Source organism: Podarcis pityusensis, assembly GCF_964106645.2.
Source record: "Podarcis pityusensis genome assembly, chromosome: 17".
Classification (NCBI taxonomy): domain Eukaryota; kingdom Metazoa; phylum Chordata; class Lepidosauria; order Squamata; family Lacertidae; genus Podarcis; species Podarcis pityusensis.
The window spans coordinates 654,095-672,217 of record NC_138042.1 but is presented as its reverse complement, the minus strand read 5'-3'; the positions used below and the strand labels follow the sequence as shown (position 1 = coordinate 672,217).

General features: G+C 47.4%; 2 protein-coding genes across 5 annotated transcripts in view; one reads left to right on the top strand and one right to left on the bottom strand.

Moving 5' to 3' along the window:
- Window positions 1–3,948, bottom strand: part of NDUFB11 (NADH:ubiquinone oxidoreductase subunit B11) — a 56,666-nt gene extending 52,718 nt beyond the window's left edge. Inside the window, exon 1 of the mRNA XM_080988524.1 lies at window positions 3,727–3,948. Coding sequence (XP_080844650.1) covers window positions 3,727–3,924 — 198 coding nt within the window. The 5' untranslated portion in view covers window positions 3,925–3,948. The remainder of the gene's footprint in view (window positions 1–3,726) is intronic.
- A 1,428-nt stretch (window positions 3,949–5,376) lies between these two features.
- The window catches only part of RBM10 (RNA binding motif protein 10), a 47,738-nt gene continuing 34,991 nt past the window's right edge, over window positions 5,377–18,123 (top strand). For all 4 annotated transcript variants that reach the window (XM_080988451.1, XM_080988450.1, XM_080988449.1 and 1 more), the window contains exon 1: window positions 5,377–5,532. The gene's annotated coding sequence lies outside the window, so the exon portion shown is untranslated. The remainder of the gene's footprint in view (window positions 5,533–18,123) is intronic.

The window sequence follows — 18,123 nt, the reverse complement described above, 5'->3', positions numbered from 1 at the left end:
GGAGAAGAGTGACTAGTGGGCTGCCACAGGGTTCTGTCTTGGGCCCGGTTTTATTCAACATCTTTATCAACGACTTGGATGATGGACTCAAGGGCATCCTGATCAAATTTGCAGATGACACCAAACTGGGAGGGGTGGCTAACACCCCAGAGGACAGGATCACACTTCAAAACGACCTTGACACATTAGAGAACTGGGCCAAAACAAACAAGATGAATTTTAACAGGGAGAAATGTAAAGTATTGCACTTGGGCAAAAAAAATGAGAGGCACAAATACAAGATGGGTGACACCTGGCTTGAGAGCAGTACATGTGAAAAGGATCTAGGAGTCTTGGTTGACCACAAACTTGACATGAGCCAACAGTGTGATGCGGCAGCTAAAAAAGCCAATGCAATTCTGGGCTGCATCAATAGGAGTATAGCATCTAGATCAAGGGAAGTAATAGTGCCATTGTATTCTGCTCTGGTCAGACCTCACCTGGAGTACTGTGTCCAGTTCTGGGCACCACAGTTCAAGAAGGACACTGACAAACTGGAACGTGTCCAGAGGAGGGCAACCAAAATGGTCAAAGGCCTGGAAAGGATGCCTTATGAGGAACGGCTAAGGGAGCTGGGCATGTTTAGCCTGGAGAAGAGGAGGTTAAGGGGTGATATGATAGCCATATTCAAATATATAAAAGGATGTCACATAGAGGAGGGAGAAAGGTTGTTTTCTGCTGCTCCAGAGAAGCGGACACGGAGCAATGGATCCAAACTACAAGAAAGAAGATTCCACCTAAACATTAGGAAGAACTTCCTGACAGTAAGAGCTGTTTGACAGTGGAATTTGCTGCCAAGGAGTGTGGTGGAGTCTCCTTCTTTGGAGGTCTTTAAGCAGAGGCTTGACAACCATATGTCAGGAGTGCTCTGATGGTGTTTCCTGCTTGGCAGGGGGTTGGACTCGATGGCCCTTGTGGTCTCTTCCAACTCTATGATTCTATGATTCTAAGCTATTTTGTTAATGTTGTTACTATTGTTTTAGAGATTCTTAGAATCGTACAGATTCTAAATACCGTATTTTTCGCTCTATAACACGCACCTGACCATAACACGCACATCGTTTTTAGAGGAGGAAAACAAGGGAAAAAATATTCTGAATGAAACAGTGGACGTATCATTTTTGTGCTTCATGCTGTGGCCACAGACATGTGATCTGATGGTGAATTTGGGGTGACCCAATGCAAAAATCCTGAGAATCCCTGTGGATCCATGCTTTGTAACCACGTTTTTGCACCATTGCAGCCCCAGGCAACAGTGGGTGCGTGATTTTGGGGGGGCAGGCTGTAGCCATGGACATGCTGTGTGCTCTGATGGTGAATTTGGGGTGACCCAATGCAAAGATCCTGAGGATCCATGTGGATCCATGCTTTGTAACCACATTTTAAGTGGGGAGGGAAGGAAAAACACAGAAGGCTAAGAATGCAGGAGAGGGCTATAACGTGAGGAAAGGAAGGCAAAAGTTCCCCCCCACCCACCCACACAAGCCAGCCAGCGCGCTCTCTCTCTCTCTCTCTCTCCCATCTGCATGTTTTCCGGCTGCCTGATATTTATTTTTTTTAATTGCCTTGACAGAAGAAAGCATTTTAACTGCATTAAGAACTATTTAGCAGCGAAACCTAAGCTTTGCCATCCCTTAAGAGGTACAGACACTGTAATCTTCCAGATCGCATGAATTTACAGGCAAAACACTGTTTAAGGATTTCATCCTTTTAAATTGAAGAAAGCATATTTGAATGCTGTGTGTCCCCAAAAACAAAAAGCAGGAAGTCAAATCAGAATTTTAAGCTGAACCTGTAATCTCTCTTCCCTTCACAAACATTGTTCCCTCCGAAGCACAGAGAGGAAAGCAGACACTCTGCTTTCCCCTCTGCTTGCCTGGAGGGGAGGGGCTTTCCCTGCTCTTTGTTCCGTTTCAGCAAACACAGCAACGAAACAGAGCGGGTGGGCAGTAAGACCCTGAGGCAGAATGCAGGAAAGCAACCACTTCCTCTTTTCCCCTCTGCTTGCCTGGAGGGGAGGGGCTTTCCCTGCTCTTTGTTCCGTTTCAGCAAACACAGCAACGAAACAGAGCGGGTGGGCAGTAAGACCCTGAGGCAGAATGCAGGAAAGCAGCTGCTTCCTCTTTTCCCCTCTGCTTGCCTGGAGGGGAGGGGCTTTCCCTGCTCTTTGTTCCGTTTCAGCAATCGTGAAGCCCGATTTGATTTTTGTCTGATTTTTCGGCTCCAGGGACCACACATTCGCTCCATAACACGCACAGACATTTCCCCTTCCTTTTCAGGAGAAAAAATCTGCGTGTTATAGAGCGAAAAATACGGTAAGTATCTGGTACCACACAAGTGTTCCAGCAAAGTGGAGGGACAGAGGAGCACATATGGAAGAGCCTCACAGGAGTGACATCCCCCATTCAGCTTCTTTAGGTAATCCTAGGTTTCAGTGTTATGAGAGGGAGAAAAACTTCTCTCTATCTAGCACACTATTGAGATATATACAAGTGTGCACGATACAATGGCAAGCAGCATTGCATATTGAAGTGCTATCCTGGGCTAGTTTTCACATAGCATTAGTTAAGAAACATAATGAATCTTTCACGGTGACAGATGGAGCTCAAGTGACTCTAGTTTTAGTCTGTTGTAAAATCAATGATTAATTTGGGCAAAAATTACTGTAATCACCAAGAACATGAACCTGCGACAGTTTTCAAAAATTAAGAAAGTCCCAAAGCTATCTTCAGTGTGCATTGAATAACTCTCTACCCAGTACAACAGTGATACCCACAAGTGAGTCTGAAGCATTCACTGAAAGTGAACCACAACCACATGGCAGAAAATCTGCTTTGCACTGAGAAGCCGTCATGCTCAATCCCTGACACTTCGAGGTAGGGCTGGGAGAGACTCCTCTATCCTACAGAGCTACTGCCAATCAGTGCAGACAATACTTACCTGGATGGAACCATGTATCTGATCTCAGTATAAGGCAGCTTCCTGTGTTCCTATGCCACTGCTGGAAGCACCTACCACTTAATGCTTCTCAAAGACAGAGGAAACTCCCTGTATCATTGATCTGTCCCTTGCTCTCTGGCAGTGGCACCGTCCTGCATGCAGAGGCAAGAAAGCAATGGAATCTTAGATTCAGGTAGGTAGCCGTGTTGGTCTGATGCAGTCGAAATAAATAAATAAAAAAAAAATGTCCAGTAGCACCTTAGAGACCAACTAAGTTTGTTCTGGGTATAAGTTTTCGTGTGCACACAAAAGCTTATACCCAGAACAAACTTAGTTGGTCTCTAAGGTGCTACTGGGCACTGGAATCCTGCAGCACAGCACAGGTGCAGGTCCCTGAAGCATCCACACTGCCCAGAAAACACCGAAGAACAGCATCCCAGGGACCAGGGTTAGCAACCGCCTCCCCCTGCATGACCCCCAGGGGCAGCGGATCCCAATGCTGATCTTTATTCCCTGCTTGCTCCTTCTTCCCTGGGTGTCTGTGGTTCGCCCCCGGTGACAAGACGTTTGCCTGGGACATTCAAAAAGCCATGTTCTTTTGCCCCTTGCAAGGAAGCCTCTGGGTTAGGCAGGTAGCTCCCTCCGCAGAGCTCGGGGTGCCTTCTACTCTTCCAGGATCCCGGGGCTCGTGGCCCTGGGAACTGACGGGCAGGATTCGCGCGTCTCGCCCCCCCCCCCCGCGCTCACCTTCATGAAGACGGACACCCCCTCGTCGTCGTCGTCGTGGTGCTTGCGCGGAGGCGCCACCTGCGCGGGGCTCGAGGCGGGCGGCACCTGCACCGTCGCCGAGGAGCTGGCCGGTCCCCCGGAAGAGACAGCGCGGGCCGCCCGGGCCGGTAACCCCAGCAACCTCTGCACGCCCGCCAGCCGCCGAAGGGCCGCCATGGTCGACAGCGCCGCCGGAAGCGGAAGTCTCGCTGGGCGGAAGGGGCGGGGAAGGAAGGCAGGCGCGTGGGAAGGGCTGTGGGTCACTCTCCTGGGGGTTTTCCGCCAGAAAAAAAGAAAGGCTTTGGCTTGGGGGGGTCTCCCGACCCCGCCTAGGATGGAGAGTCTCTCCTGCAGCCCGAGGAGTTCCGCTGAGCCCTCAGACTTGCTTCAAGGATAAAGAGGCTACTGTAACTGGTGTAAAAGAACTTGTGGGGGGAGGGGTCCCTCTAAGCCCTAAAAGTAATACATGCTAGGATTTGGGGTTGTTTGCGATATGAAGAGAGAATATAAACTGCAAGGGAACTCCTGGGCTGCCTTTTGCAAACCTGTCTAGCTGGCGGAGGCAAGAGCAGAGCTGTCAGCATTACGAGAGAGCCACCGAGGCTCGTCCACAACTCCTGGTCCCAGGTGGGACCAGGGTAGCTGCTCTTGAGTGAAGGAAGGACTGCCTGCCATGCTCCGGACGCCCTCCATACAGACGAATAAACCCTATTTCTTAAAGCACGAGAGTCTCCACAATGTCGTTCAGAGAAAGTTTCTTCCAACGAAAGGGACACCGACCCTGTGCGGGCGCCTGTGACCCCATGCGATCTGGCCAATGCTTGGCAGAGAGGGGGCAGGGACTGCTCTTGCCCCTGGATATCTGGAATATATGTTGGCTAGAGAGAGAGGATCTATTATCTATATTGAAAGTCCACGCGCCTCCTGGCGAAAATTCCAGACAGCTGCCCGCACGACGGCTTCTGAGTTTTCAGCAAGGAGGGATGGGAATTTAATTCCAGCTGCCTGCCTTCTCCCCAGGGGCACGTGCGGATCAGCAGGTCCGGGACCAAGCCTATGAAATCACCGGCGAGGCCGCGGTGCTCCGCTCCTCGTGGATCTTGATGCGCGGGCTTCTGTTGCCTCGGCTCCCAGGCTGTCCCGCCAGCAGCCCCGCGAGCCAGGCTGCCTCGGGCCAGCTTACCCTGGGAGCCGCCTTCGGGCTGAGGGGAAGGCCCAGCTGCACAGCGGGGTCGGAAGCCGTTTCCCAGGCCCGCCAGCCGGCCGGGGAAACGAGGGGGCGCAAGGGACCCCAAGGGAGCAGGCGGCAAAGGACACTTCCCTTAGAAGGAGCGAGCAGCTGAGGAGCGCGCGGATGAACGGCGGCGCTGCTTAACAAAGATTCTCCCAAGACGCCGGGAAAGGAGTTTATTGCGGGCGCCGAGACCATTAGGGGAAAACCAAAACCCGCCCGGAGCTCCGAATCGCGGCAGCCCAGCTTAAAAGGACAAGATCACCCCATGATCCTTTGCGGGAGGCCACGCGCGATAAAGCGGCGCCGGAGCCCGCCAGGCAGGGAGGCGCGGGCCGGTCGCTGGTTGAAGCGAGCTCTGAGTGGCACCGGCTTCCGCCAATCCCGTCCGGAGAGCGGGCGGTCGCTGCGGGGCCGGCGCGTCCAATGCGCGCGGGGCGGGAAGCGTGTCCGGCCAGCCAGTGCCTCCGGAAGGAGGGGCTGCGGAGGGGCCGCCATTTTGTGAGGCGGCCGCCGTGAGGGGCGAATCCCTTCGTGAGGGAGGCGCTCGCCAGGTGAGGAAGCGGGCGAGAGGGCGAGAGACGGAGGCCGCCGCGGAGAAGGGAGGGCGGCGCCGGAGGCGGCGGGGCGAGGGCGCCTGGCGAGGAGCAGGGGCCGCGAAAGTGGCCCTCGGGCGGCGCAAACGGCCCACCGCGGGGCGGGGCGTGTGGGTCTGATGCGCGCGTGTGGATCCGTGTGTACACGCGTGTGCGCATTATCTCGTGCTGTTTCGTGCTCTCCCTCATGAGCAACAAGCGCGCCTCGGATCCCCTTCATTGGCTGCAATGCCACCCCTGTGACATACTTCCCTCTGTATGCGTAAGACCAGTAAACAGTCCTGTTGTGCTGAAGAGACTTGGACATTATCTCACATGAATCTGTGACCCGCAGCAGAATTCATTTGGAGAATTATTATTATTATTGTTGTTGTTATTAAGGTTTGTATAACGCCCTTCATCTGTAGATCTTAGGGTGATTCTCTTCATTTGCCACACATTGACCCAAAGGCTCATGAGTGTAGGTGCTGGAGTCAAAAGGGTGTGCAGTGGGCGAAGGATCCCTGGGAGTTGCAGAGAGTCTTGTGCCCCCCCCCCCGCAAAAGGCTATCTATAATTCTCACCATGACTATTCAGAAGTCAGTCCTGTTGAGTAAGATGATATTTAGTCCCAGGTCAATTGACTTCCGATTGTGGCCTAATTTAACTTGTTGTGGAGTATTTGTTTTTAATTTTAATTTGTTTTTGCTGGCACAAACGAACATAGTGATCTTTCTGGATTTTAAAACAGTGACAACAGCCACAGTTATAGGTTGTAAATGCAACTCCTTCCCCACAGAGGTGCGTCTGCCATCTTCATTATGCAGCTCCCAGGGAATGCTGAACGTGCACTTTTACCCTTTTGACACTTGAGGTGTATATTTTGAAGACTAATCTTATTTCTGTGGTTGTAAGTTGTTTTAAACTGTTTTTATATTGTGTTTTAATGTTACAACTCTCTCTGGGACTTTGGGTGAAGGGCAGGCTTTGCTTATTTAAGAACTGTAGGTCATAGTTTTGTGTTTCAGTTTTACACCTAAATAACTCTTTGAAATATCTTTGTTGAATAATAATTATTTTAAAGTAGGTAGCAGTTAGCTACTCCAGGATGTGAAAACCTGCTACTAGGCTTTGTATATTATGTGGTATTTAATTCCATCCCTACAGTATATAATATAGAAGCCAATGGTAAAGGCAATAGAATTGCAGAGCAAGAGCTAAGTTAAGTCATCAAATCCAATTTCCCATTGCAGGAGAGAAATCTTTTATGTTTATAAACACCTGGCAGGGTCCTATATATAATGGCTCTGGGGGGAAACTGCAGAGGGTGAAAACTCCTATAGCCCTGTCCTGTAGTTTTGAGTAAGTCCTACTGATGTAGAACTTATTTTCAAGTAAGTGCATAAAATTGCAGCCTATGGTACTTTGGTTGTTATATGTTAAATCTGTTTTGCTACACTTAAATCCTATATTTTGTGAGCCCTCTGTTAGGCAAGGCTGGTTGCTTCTTAATGAAAGGTTTTGAAGAATACTGTACTCTGCTTGCACAGGTTTGAATACAACCCAGGGCTATTAAAAAAATTTAATAGAAAATGTGGGATAGGCATGGACAGACCTGGTTAGATTGGGAAGGTGCTATTAAGAATCTAACATGAGGTGGAAATGTATATGGATCACACGAGGCTAATTTAAGTAACATAGTTGTGGAATTTACCGTATTTTTCGCACCATAGGACGCACCGGACAATAGGACGCACTTTGTTTTAGAGGGGGGAGAACAAGAAAAAAAATTTCTCCCCCTCTCTGCCCAGCGCCCCTTCAGCGAAGTGGCAGGAGGCGCTGCGCAGAGAGGGGGAGAACTTTCCCCCTCTTGTTTTCCCGCTCTAAAACAAGGTGCCGTTTAAGGTGCGTTCAGGCGGCTACCTTGGAAGCCTGGAGAGCGAGAGGGGGCGGTGTGCACTGACCCCTCTCGCTCTCCAGGCTTCAGGTTCATTTCGACCTGCTCTTTGGGGCTGGCGGGGGGAAGCCCACCACCAGCCCCAAAGAGCAGGTCAGGGAGCAGCGGAAAGGCGCAGCAGAGAGGCTCCTGCCATAGCCGCCCGTCACCTCTCCAGCCGGGAGAGCGCGCGCGGGGCTAAAGCAGCCCCCCGCGACCCTCTCCCGGCTGGAGAGGTGACGGGCGGCTATGGCAGGAGCTTCTATAGCCGCCCGTCACCTCTCCAGCAGCCCCACGCGCGCTCTCCCGGCTGGAGAGGTGACGGGCGGCTATGGCAGGAGCTTCTATAGCCGCCGGTCACCTCTCCAGCAGCCCCGCGCGCGCTCTCCCGGCTGGAGAGGTGACGGGCGGCTATGGCAAGAGCCTCAATAGCCGCCCGTCACCTCTCCAGCCGGGAGAGCGTGCGCGGGGCTAAAGCAGCCCCCCACGACCCTCTCCCGGCTGGAGAGGTGACGGGCGGCTATGGCAGGAGCTTCTATAGCCGCCCATCACCTCTCCAGCAGCCCTGCGACCCTCTCCCGGCTGGAGAGGTGACGGGCGGCTATGGCAAGAGCCTCAATAGCCGCCCGTCACCTCTCCAGCCGGGAGAGGGTCGCGGGGTGCCCGCGCACGCTCTCCCGGCTGGAGAGGTGACGGGCGGCTATAGAAGCTCCTGCCATAGCCGCCCGTCACCTCTCCAGCCGGGAGAGCGCGCGCAGGGCTAAAGCAGCCCCCCGCGACCCTCTCCCGGCTGGAGAGGTGACGGGCGGCTATTGAGGCTCTTGCCATAGCCGCCCGTCACCTCTCCAGCTGGGAGAGCGTGCGCGGGGCTAAAGCAGCCCCCCACGACCATCTCCCGGCTGGAGAGGTGATGGGCGGCTATTGAGGCTCTTGCCATAGCCGCCCGTCACCTCTCCAGCCGGGAGAGGGTCGCGGGGCTATGGCGTCTTCGCTCCATAGGACGCACACACATTTTCCCTTCATTTTTGAAGGGAAAAAAGTGCGTCCTATAGAGCGAAAAATACGGTAAGTCCATGCTCTGACAGGGGCCTGGCTTCTACCTGCTGTCATGATCTTTGCAGATGCTTGGTCTGTAGGACAGAGTTGTTTGTAGAGGAAAGTATATGTTTAGTATAACAGTACTGTAATTAAAATGCCAAGTAAAAGGGTTTTAAATATATAGACTGTAAGTCACTGCAATTGTGGGAAGAAATTGGTGAGATATGATCCATATTCCCATGTAGTTCAAAATTCAGGAGTTAGTTTGCTAACTGCAGTTTCTGAACAGTCTTCAAAGTGCAGGCATGTAAGAAAAAATTAGTTGAATAGAGACAACAGATAAACCTAATAGAAAACCAGCAGCTAATTCAGCAATAGAATACGCAGAGGGATATTCAATAGTATTCTCCCACCTATGCAAACTGGTCTTGTCCTTCATTCAGAGCAGATTGGAAAGCTGAAGGGAGAAAGGGGAAATCTTAACACATTGGCTGGTACAATGGGATTCAATGACTAGTTTTTTCTTGTCTCTCACTAGCTAGGCTGAGGGACTTATTTATAATAAATAAAATGGGGACTTATGGCGAGGCAAAATAGCAGGTGCCACGGCAGTGCAGAGCTCCTAGGGACTGCCAGCACCAACAAGGTTCTCTGGCCGGTCCCCGAGCTGCCAAAGGCATCGCCATGAGCAAGCGAAAGCCAGGGGCACCGAACGCAGTGATTGGGGGAACTGCGCAAGGCTCCCAGGTCCCCACCCCACCCAGCGACCTTGGCTGTACCAGGACAGGGATCACCCTGGCAGTGGCCCGGTGAGGCTCAGAGTGAGTGCAGCGGAGCTGCCCACCCCCTGACCGAGCACCTGCCAGCCGCTGCCGTGGCCACCGCGGCAGCCATAAGTGAAGAGAGGTAGGAGGGGACCGGGACAGCCAGGCAGGCTGCATGGAAGCCCAGCGGAAGCCGCATGGAGGCCCAGTCCAAACCTCGAGGGAGACAGGCAGGGCCCACCAAAACACATACATACATTGATTAGAGTTTTTTTCTTCTTGATGTTTTTTCTTTGATCTTCTTTTAAATCCTTTTTAAAAAATCTTGATCTTATTTTGGTTCCTTTTCCTTAATTCTTCAAAAATATTTTTAAAACATTTTTAATACACTTTTTTTCCTTTTTTCTTTTCCCCTCAAATTTCTTACCTCCATTTTTTCAAACTCAAAGGAATCAAAATGGCAGTGCCCAAAAAGGAGCCCTAAACTAACACAGGCCACTGCCTGGGATCGATGCTTCTGCCCTGACTTCCAATTTTTTATTACTCATTTTTTAAATTAAAGAGGGAAAAGAAAGAAAGAAAATAGAATAAAATGAAAACCTGATTCCTTTATTTTTCTATTTTTGTTTTATAGGGGGGAGTCCTCTCTCTCCCCGCCCTCCCATTACTATCATCTTTTCTTAAAAAACAAACAAAAAATTATTATTTCTATTGTTATTTTCCCCTTCCTCTCTTTTCTTTTTCCTCCCCCCTCCCCTTTTTCTTTAAAGAGAATACATACACACACACATATATTGTCGGCATCCGGGGGTTGGGAGGCCAGCTGGCTAGCTCCCAGCTGGATCGTCTCCCTCTCAGCCTTCACGCTGTGGAGATTCATCGACCTCTGGCTCCGACGTAAATCAGCAACTCAAGCTTGCTGCCTTGAGCACGCTGTATGTAGAAGAGTAAACTGCACAACGGAAGAGGCTGTAGGCTGTGAATACATAGTAAAACTACGGATTTATTTTACATAAATCAGAAGAAAGAAGCATGTCTCTCCTTCCGTCTTCTCGAAGAGAGACTCAAAAGAAAAGCTATACACAGAGCTGAAGTTCCACTCACGGGACCCAGCAGTTTGTGCTGGAATGTAAACAGACATGTGATACGCAACAATCCCATGTCTGCAACAAAAGGTGGAATGGAATCTCCCAACATCTATATCTTATCTTTTTCCCCTCTCAAAGGGGTTTTCTGTTATATGTTTTATTTTTTTACTTTTATCATTGCACACACACAACACTTCCAGATAGATACCACCACCTCAACATCTTCAGGTTCTTCGGGGGGGGGGGGCTCTTTTCCATTTTTTGCCTTTTGTTTTTTGTTCTCTTTCCCTCTTTCTTAACTCTTAAATTCCCCCCATCCCTCATCTCTCTTTTCTTTTCTCTCCCGCCCCCAATAAATAATCACATACCTACATACATACACCTCCCCACCCACTTTCAATAGCAACCCCCCCCTGGTGGTCTTTTACCTCATACTATAACTAGAACCACCACTGCAGTTTATTAGCATTATCATTACTATTCTTTCTTTTTCTCCTTTCTTCTTTTTATTTTACTTTTTATTCCCCCCTTCTCCTTTTCCCCTTTCATTCTCTTCTTTCCCCCCTTTTGCTTCTGTTTTGTTTGGTTCTATTTCTGAACACACCCTTGCCAGTCTTTAATTTTTAGCTCTTCTACGAATCCCTAACCTCACCTTCCACCCTTAACTGGACCCCATTCTCCCTTTTGTGTGTATGAGTGTGCATGTGTGTGCGCACATGTGTATCCACAGATAACCCACCTAACACACACCCTCCCTCTGGCCCCACCCCATTGGTCTCTTGTACCTCTGCCTGCTAACCCCTTTATGTCAACTGGTCTACTTGTCTGTCTGCTCATCTGCCTCCTACTCCATCAACACCACTGAGGCGACTACAGGAACCCCAGAGAAGTCCTTAAAACACAGCCCAGATGTGATAAAAATGGCTGCCTAATCCAGATGCTCTTTAAAAGCCACCAGACAACAACGCCTGTTCAACTCAGCAACTCAACACCCAGGAACCACCACAACTCCTAACCATAGCATGCCCCATTGCAAGAGGACACCAAGCAGATCTCAAACCAAGATAATCAGGGAGATTGTGATAACACCAACCAGGGAGATGGCAAACAGCACTGAGACCACAACACTCCCTCCCCAAGATGACAACAACCCAACAACAAAACAAGACCTGAGGGAAATGGAACTAAGATTAGCAGAACTACTGAAGACCACAGTGGTTCCCCAGCAGATAATATAATATCTGTGTCCTGACCTCCAATGTGGAAACCCTCACTAGCACCATCTCCACTCTAGGGAACAAGAACCAAATTCAAGAAAGAATAATAGAGCAGTACCAAGAGGAAAACACACGTGTGAATAATAAACTGGCTGAACTGGAAAGCCACCTGGAAACAGAAAGCTCCGAAATGAGAATCAAACAAGCGGATCTTGAAGATCGCAGTAGACAACATCTGCTTCTACAACTTTCCCGAAAAAGTGGAGGCGAAAAGCCCAGCAGACCTCATTGTATGGTGGCTAAAAACCACAATCCCTAGCCTGACACTCGAGGTAGATGACCTGGAGAGGGTTCACAACCTCTAAAACCTATGCTGAAAACCAACGCCCCCCAAGAGAGATCATCGTCTGCTTCGTCTGCTACAAAAAGAAAGAAGTATTGAACAACATCAAAAATTCAACCAATCTCCTTATGGAGAAAACCCCATCATAATTGTATTCAGCGATCACCAAGTAAGATTGTCTTCCATAAACACAATTTTAACAGTGAGTCCATAAGTCACTGTGGAGGCCAATTCTGGATCCACACGTCCTTCCACAGTGGGGACATAAGTTTCTGGGCAGGAGTTGAGCACAGTGAGGATTTGCCAAGCGTGCCTTTCTCTTATCATGTTTCTCCCTTTCATCCTGAGTTTTAGTGTCTTCAAAACCCAAGACACCTTTGGTAATGGCTGTTCTCCAACTGGAGTGCTTGCAGACCAGTGTTCCCAGTTGTCGGTGTTTATACTACATTTTTTTTAGATTTGCCTTGAGAGTCTTTGTTGACCACCAGCATTACACTTTCCATTTTTAAGTTCTGAATAGAGTAGTTTCTTTGGAAGACAATAATCAGGCATCCAAGCAACATGACCAGTCCAACAAAGTTGATGTTGAAGAATCATTGCTTTGACACTGGTGATCTTTGCTTCTTCACTGGCATTCGTTCACCTGTCTTTCCAAGTGATGTGTAAAAATTTTCGGTGATACCATTGATGGAATCTTTCAAGGAGTTACAGATGATGTTTATAAGTGGTCCATGTTTCACAAGCATACAGTAAGGCTGGTAGTACAGTGGTGCCCCGCAAGACGAATGCCTCGCAAGACGGAAAACCCGCTAGACGAAAGGGTTTTCCGTTTTGGAGGTGCTTCGCAAAACGAATTTTCTATGTGCTTGCTTCGCAAGACGAAAATGTCTTGCGAGTTCCTGCGGGGTTTTTTTCCTCCCCCCCCCCTTTTTCCCAAGCCGCTAAACCGCTTATCAGCTGATGGCTAAGCCGCTTAACAGCTGATGCTAAGCCGCTTATCAGCTGATCGTTAAGCCGCTTATCAGCTTATCGTTAAGCCGCTTATCAGCTGATCCACTAAGCCAGCTAAGCCGCTAATACAGTACTGTAGCACTAATCCGCTAATGGGCTTGCTTCGCAAGACGAAAAAACCCGCAAGACGAAGAGACTTGCGGAACGGATTCTTTTCATCTTGCGAGGCACCACTGTACAATAGCTTTGTAAACAAGCATTTTGGTTTCCCTGCGAATGTCCTGGTTCTCAAACACTCTGTACTTCAGTTGGGAGAAAGCTGCACTCGCAGAGCTCAGGCGACGCTGGATTTCGACATCAATGTTGGCCCTTGTGGAAAGATAACTGTCCAGGTAGGAGAAGTGACTGACATCACAGGAGACCCTAAATCGGAGGAAAAGCCTATGCCCATGCTCCCAATGTCTCCAACAAGCAGGGATCAAGTACCGATGGGGCTTCACCTTCCACCTCGTAACAACCAGCACAGCAGACAGCTACCAGTATACCTGAAGCCCTGCAACTACTAAAGAACCTCAGACTCGACCCTCCATTAAAATGGCAATCCACAGACCCACCAAGCGACAGCCACGACCAAACAACAGCAAAGAGGAAGAAGAAACCACAGAAACAACACGACAACATAAACCAGTACAGTCAAGCATCGCTCATAGAATTGTCCCGCTGAACAAACCAGCCTCAACCAAACCAACATACAACCCTGCAACAACAACCACAGCAGCTGGAAATCACCTCAAATTGACGGATTGGTGACCGCCCCTTCCCCTTTTCATCTCTCCCCATGCCATTAATATTGCCAACAGCACCAATACCCCCTCTGCCCCGCACCTCCATGGAGATCCCCATTCCCACACCAACACTGACCCAGACGACATCAAATCACATTCCCCAACTATCCCAACAACCCACAACCCACACTCTCAGCCCTCCACTCCACTCCAAGGACTCCACCCATAACAAAAGAGGGGGGGAAAGACCACACATACAAAAATAGACACACACACACAACCTCTCCGTCTCCTCCTTAATCATGCAAAGGCAACAAACAAGCAGGTAAAAGAAAAGAAAAACAAACAAACCCATACCAAGTAAAATAATACCCCCAACCCCAATAAAACAAGCCACAAACAGGCTAAAATCTGACACACAGCTAGTACAATGGTGGCGCTAGAGCGTGCCAACACCCATATTCCCACCCCAACATACCAACGATGTTAATAACACACAACATTGCTTATAAACCTTCTACCCAACACAGGCGTCACAAACAATGCTTAACACTGTCTCACAGACCACTCCCTGTTGCAAATGACAGGGAGGACAGCCTGCCCTTAAACAAGGCCTTCCATGTCAGCTGAGACCCAGGACCAACTGGCTAGACACCAGATGGTCCGAGATACCCCAAATAAACACCTATATAGGCTACTTTCTGTCATCTACACCCTTTTTTAACCCAAATCTAATCCTAACCCCCCTCCCCCACACACACTCTAGGTCAACACACCTTAATAGGTTCGATAGACAGTGCAAGGTGAGAGACACAGGGCAACCCAGATGAGTTGGCAGGGAATCATCCTATAAAGTAGATAAGCAAGATGGCTAGCTTAAAAGCAATTACATCAAATGTGAGGGGGTTGGGAAACCCTATCAAAAGAAAATGCATCACCTTGTATGTAAACACCATGAAACCACACCGCCTTCCTACAAGAAGTACACAACCCACCCAAAGGAAGCAAACTCCTGAGCAATCCCTGCTTCAGTCAACAATAGGTAGCACCTGGCTCAGGAAAGGCCCGCGGAGTAGCCATAATACTCAGTAGAGACCTGAACTTCAAAGCCACAACAGTCCTAAAAGACAAAAGAGGCAGATTCATCTTTGCTAAAGGGACACTAGATGGCAAAACTAAACTGACAATCGGCTCCATGTATGCCTCAAACTCAAAACAACTAAGAGTTTATCCGGAAAACACTGAACAGGTTCCTCTCCTCCTCTGAAAGGGGAGCAATACTGGGAGGTGACCTCAACCTAAATATGAGAGGCATCTCCCTGAAAGACAGCCACCATACAACCCCATGGGCAAACTTCCTCCGAAGGAAAGTTGCTAAAAATGCTTTAAAAAAGGGTCTCTGTGACAATTGGGGTGAAGAAAACCCGGGAGACACCTGCCACACATTCTAGTCTGGGCGCAATGACACAGTATCCAGACTAGACAACATTCTGCTCACACAAGGTCTGACCCCCTCAGTGGAATCAACTGACAACTGATAGGTAACATTAAAATCACAGATCACGCCCCAGTATAAGCTACCCTTAGAATAAGAGAAGGGACACAAACCACCCCATCATGGTCCTTCGGTCCCATCCTAACCACAATTAAATTGGCAAGAGTCTCACAAAAACTCTCCAAAACTACTTCAAAGAAAATGATGTAGACAATATAACAATCCCTCTCATTTGGGACGCAATGAAAGTGGTCACCAGAAGAGCTTTCATAAAAGAGAAAACATCCCTTAAAAAACAAACCTCCTCAAAAATGATGGGGTGGTTTGTGTCCCTTCTCCATTCTACTTCTTGATTTACCACCATGGAAAACTGAGCCTGCAACAACTTTCTATTTTGTTTTATTGTTTCATCTTTTGGTTTAATTGTTAGCAATCTGTCATTCTCCATTAGGTGAGCTAGAATTTCCTCTTTTTTTCTTTTTTCTACCCCTTTTCTGAAAACTATTTTTTTGAATTAAGAAGCCTCTCATAACGACTTGGCTTGCATCCCATACTGTTTCTATGGGTGTTCTTTTATTTAAGTTCCAATTAAAATATTCTATAATTGTTTCTTTCACCTTGTTTATTATCTTTTGATATTGAATAAACTTTCATTCATTCTCCATCTAAATGATGAAGGATCTTTTCCTCTCACCTCCAGATACACCGGGTTGTGGTCGGAGAAAGTCGTTGGAAGAATTTCCGATTTGTATATTCTTGGGACTAATTCCTTAGATGTCCAAATAAAGTCTGTTCTCCCCCAACTTTGATTTGGATCCGGAAAAAAAGTAAACTCTTTTGTTGTGGGGTTTTTTAGTCTCCATATATCTATTAGTCCCATAGTGTCCACCAGATTGAAAAACGGTCTGGGTAATTTACCCTCATTTGTGTCTCTTTTTTTGTTGATCTGTCCAGGTCTGGAATAACCACACCATTAAAGTCTCCCATTAATATCAATTGTTGGTCTAGAAAATCCAGCAACGTTTTGCTAAGTTTTGAATAAAAGTCCGCCTTTTTATCATTAGGTGCGTAAATTCCAGCTACAATTATCTTCTCCCCTTGAAATGTAATTTGCACTATTAACACTCTTCCATCTTTGTCTTTATAAATTAATTTTGGGTCAAGTTTTTCTTTTATATATAACACCACACCTCTTTTTGTTTTTATCTGAAGCAATAAAGTCTCTCCCTAATCTTTTATTGCTTAAAATCCTCTTGTGTTTTCTTGCGATATGTGTTTCTTGTAAAAAATTATATCAAGGAAGAAGATTCCACCTAAACATTAGGAAGAACTTCCTGACAGTAAGAGCTGTTCGACAGTGGAATTTGCTGCCAAGGAGTGTGGTGGAGTCTCCTTCTTTGGAGGTCTTTAAGCAGAGGCTTGACAACCATATGTCAGGAGTGCTCTGATGGTGTTTCCTGCTTGGCAGGGGGTTGGACTCGATGGCCCTTGTGGTCTCTTCCAACTCTATGATTCTAAGGTTCAGTTTAATCAATACATGTTCGATTTGATTTCTTTTACTTTTATTATTAAGCCCATTTACATTCCATGACAATATTCTCAAAGCCATTTTTATTTATTTAAAGCTGTTGTGAAATCTGGTTCAAATTTGGTATTCTTTGCTGTTAGTCTCTTCTTCTTCCTCTTCTTCCTCCTCTTCCTCTTCTCCTCTTGCTCTTGCTGTTCTCCTACTGGTCTTATCTTCTCCACCTTTCCCAACTCCTTATCGTATCTTCTAGCAAATTTCTCAAGATCCTGAGGGCTAGATAATTTAAATCTCTTTTCTTTGTAGCAGAAGGAAATCCCTTCCGGAAATCCCCATCTGTGTTGAATTCCATTTTTCTTTAACTGGCTCACTAATTTTTTGTAAACATCCCTTCTTCGAAGAAATCTGGATGGAATTTCTTTAAATATGATAATTGCCTTCCCGTCAATGTGCAAATTTTTATTATAATTTAATCTCAATATTTGATTCCTAATGTCCATAGAATTAAACATAACCAGCACATCCCGCGGCAATTTCTTCCCTCTTGCTTTGGCAGATTTTACTTTTATTCTAAATGCATTTGCAATTGTAAATCCAATATCCTCTTCTTTCATGTCCATCCAGATCGCTAATTTTTTGATTAATTTCATTGAGTCCTCTAACACTTTAGATCTTACCATTAAATCCTTTACTTTGTCAGTTCCCCCACTACCCCCTCTAGTTTTTTGTCTAATGTGTCCTGCACTTCCAATAATTTTTTTTAATATACTGCTCATTTTGTTTAAATTCCTTCCTTATCTCGACTATCAAAGTATCATAGTCTTTAATTTCTTTCCCATTCTTGCCATTCTCCTGTCTAGATGGTCTTCTTTCCCCTGGTGTTCTCCCTCCTTTCTTCATTTTAACACAATAACTTGTTCAAATAAGGAATTAACTAACACAGTTCTATTTTCTACCTCTGTTGTTTAGTCGTTTAGTCGTATCCGACTCTTCGTGACCCCATGGACCAGAGCACACCAGGCACTTCTGTCTTCCACTGGCTCCCGCAGTTTAGTCAAACTCATGCTGGTAGCTTCAAGAACACTATCCAACCATCTCGTCTACCTCTAGAGGTCGCAAATTTAAATGAACAGTCTTTAAATTGCAGTTCCCCTCCGTCCCCACACGATGGCAGCAGTTCCAATAGTAACCTTTCCTTAAGCAAAGTTACTTTCAATTTCTTTGCTCATCAGAGGATATCTCTCCTTTCACATGGCTGGAGGACTAGACAGAGAAACTGCCATAAAAAGCAGGAAAAAAGCAAAAAGAAAAATGCAAAAGAAAAAAGGGGGGGGGAACCACCAAAAAAGCAGTAATTCAAAATATTGTAATCCAAATTAGGGATCTTCTTTTTTCCACCGTTTGTCGGCTTAATCCAAAATCTCTCCA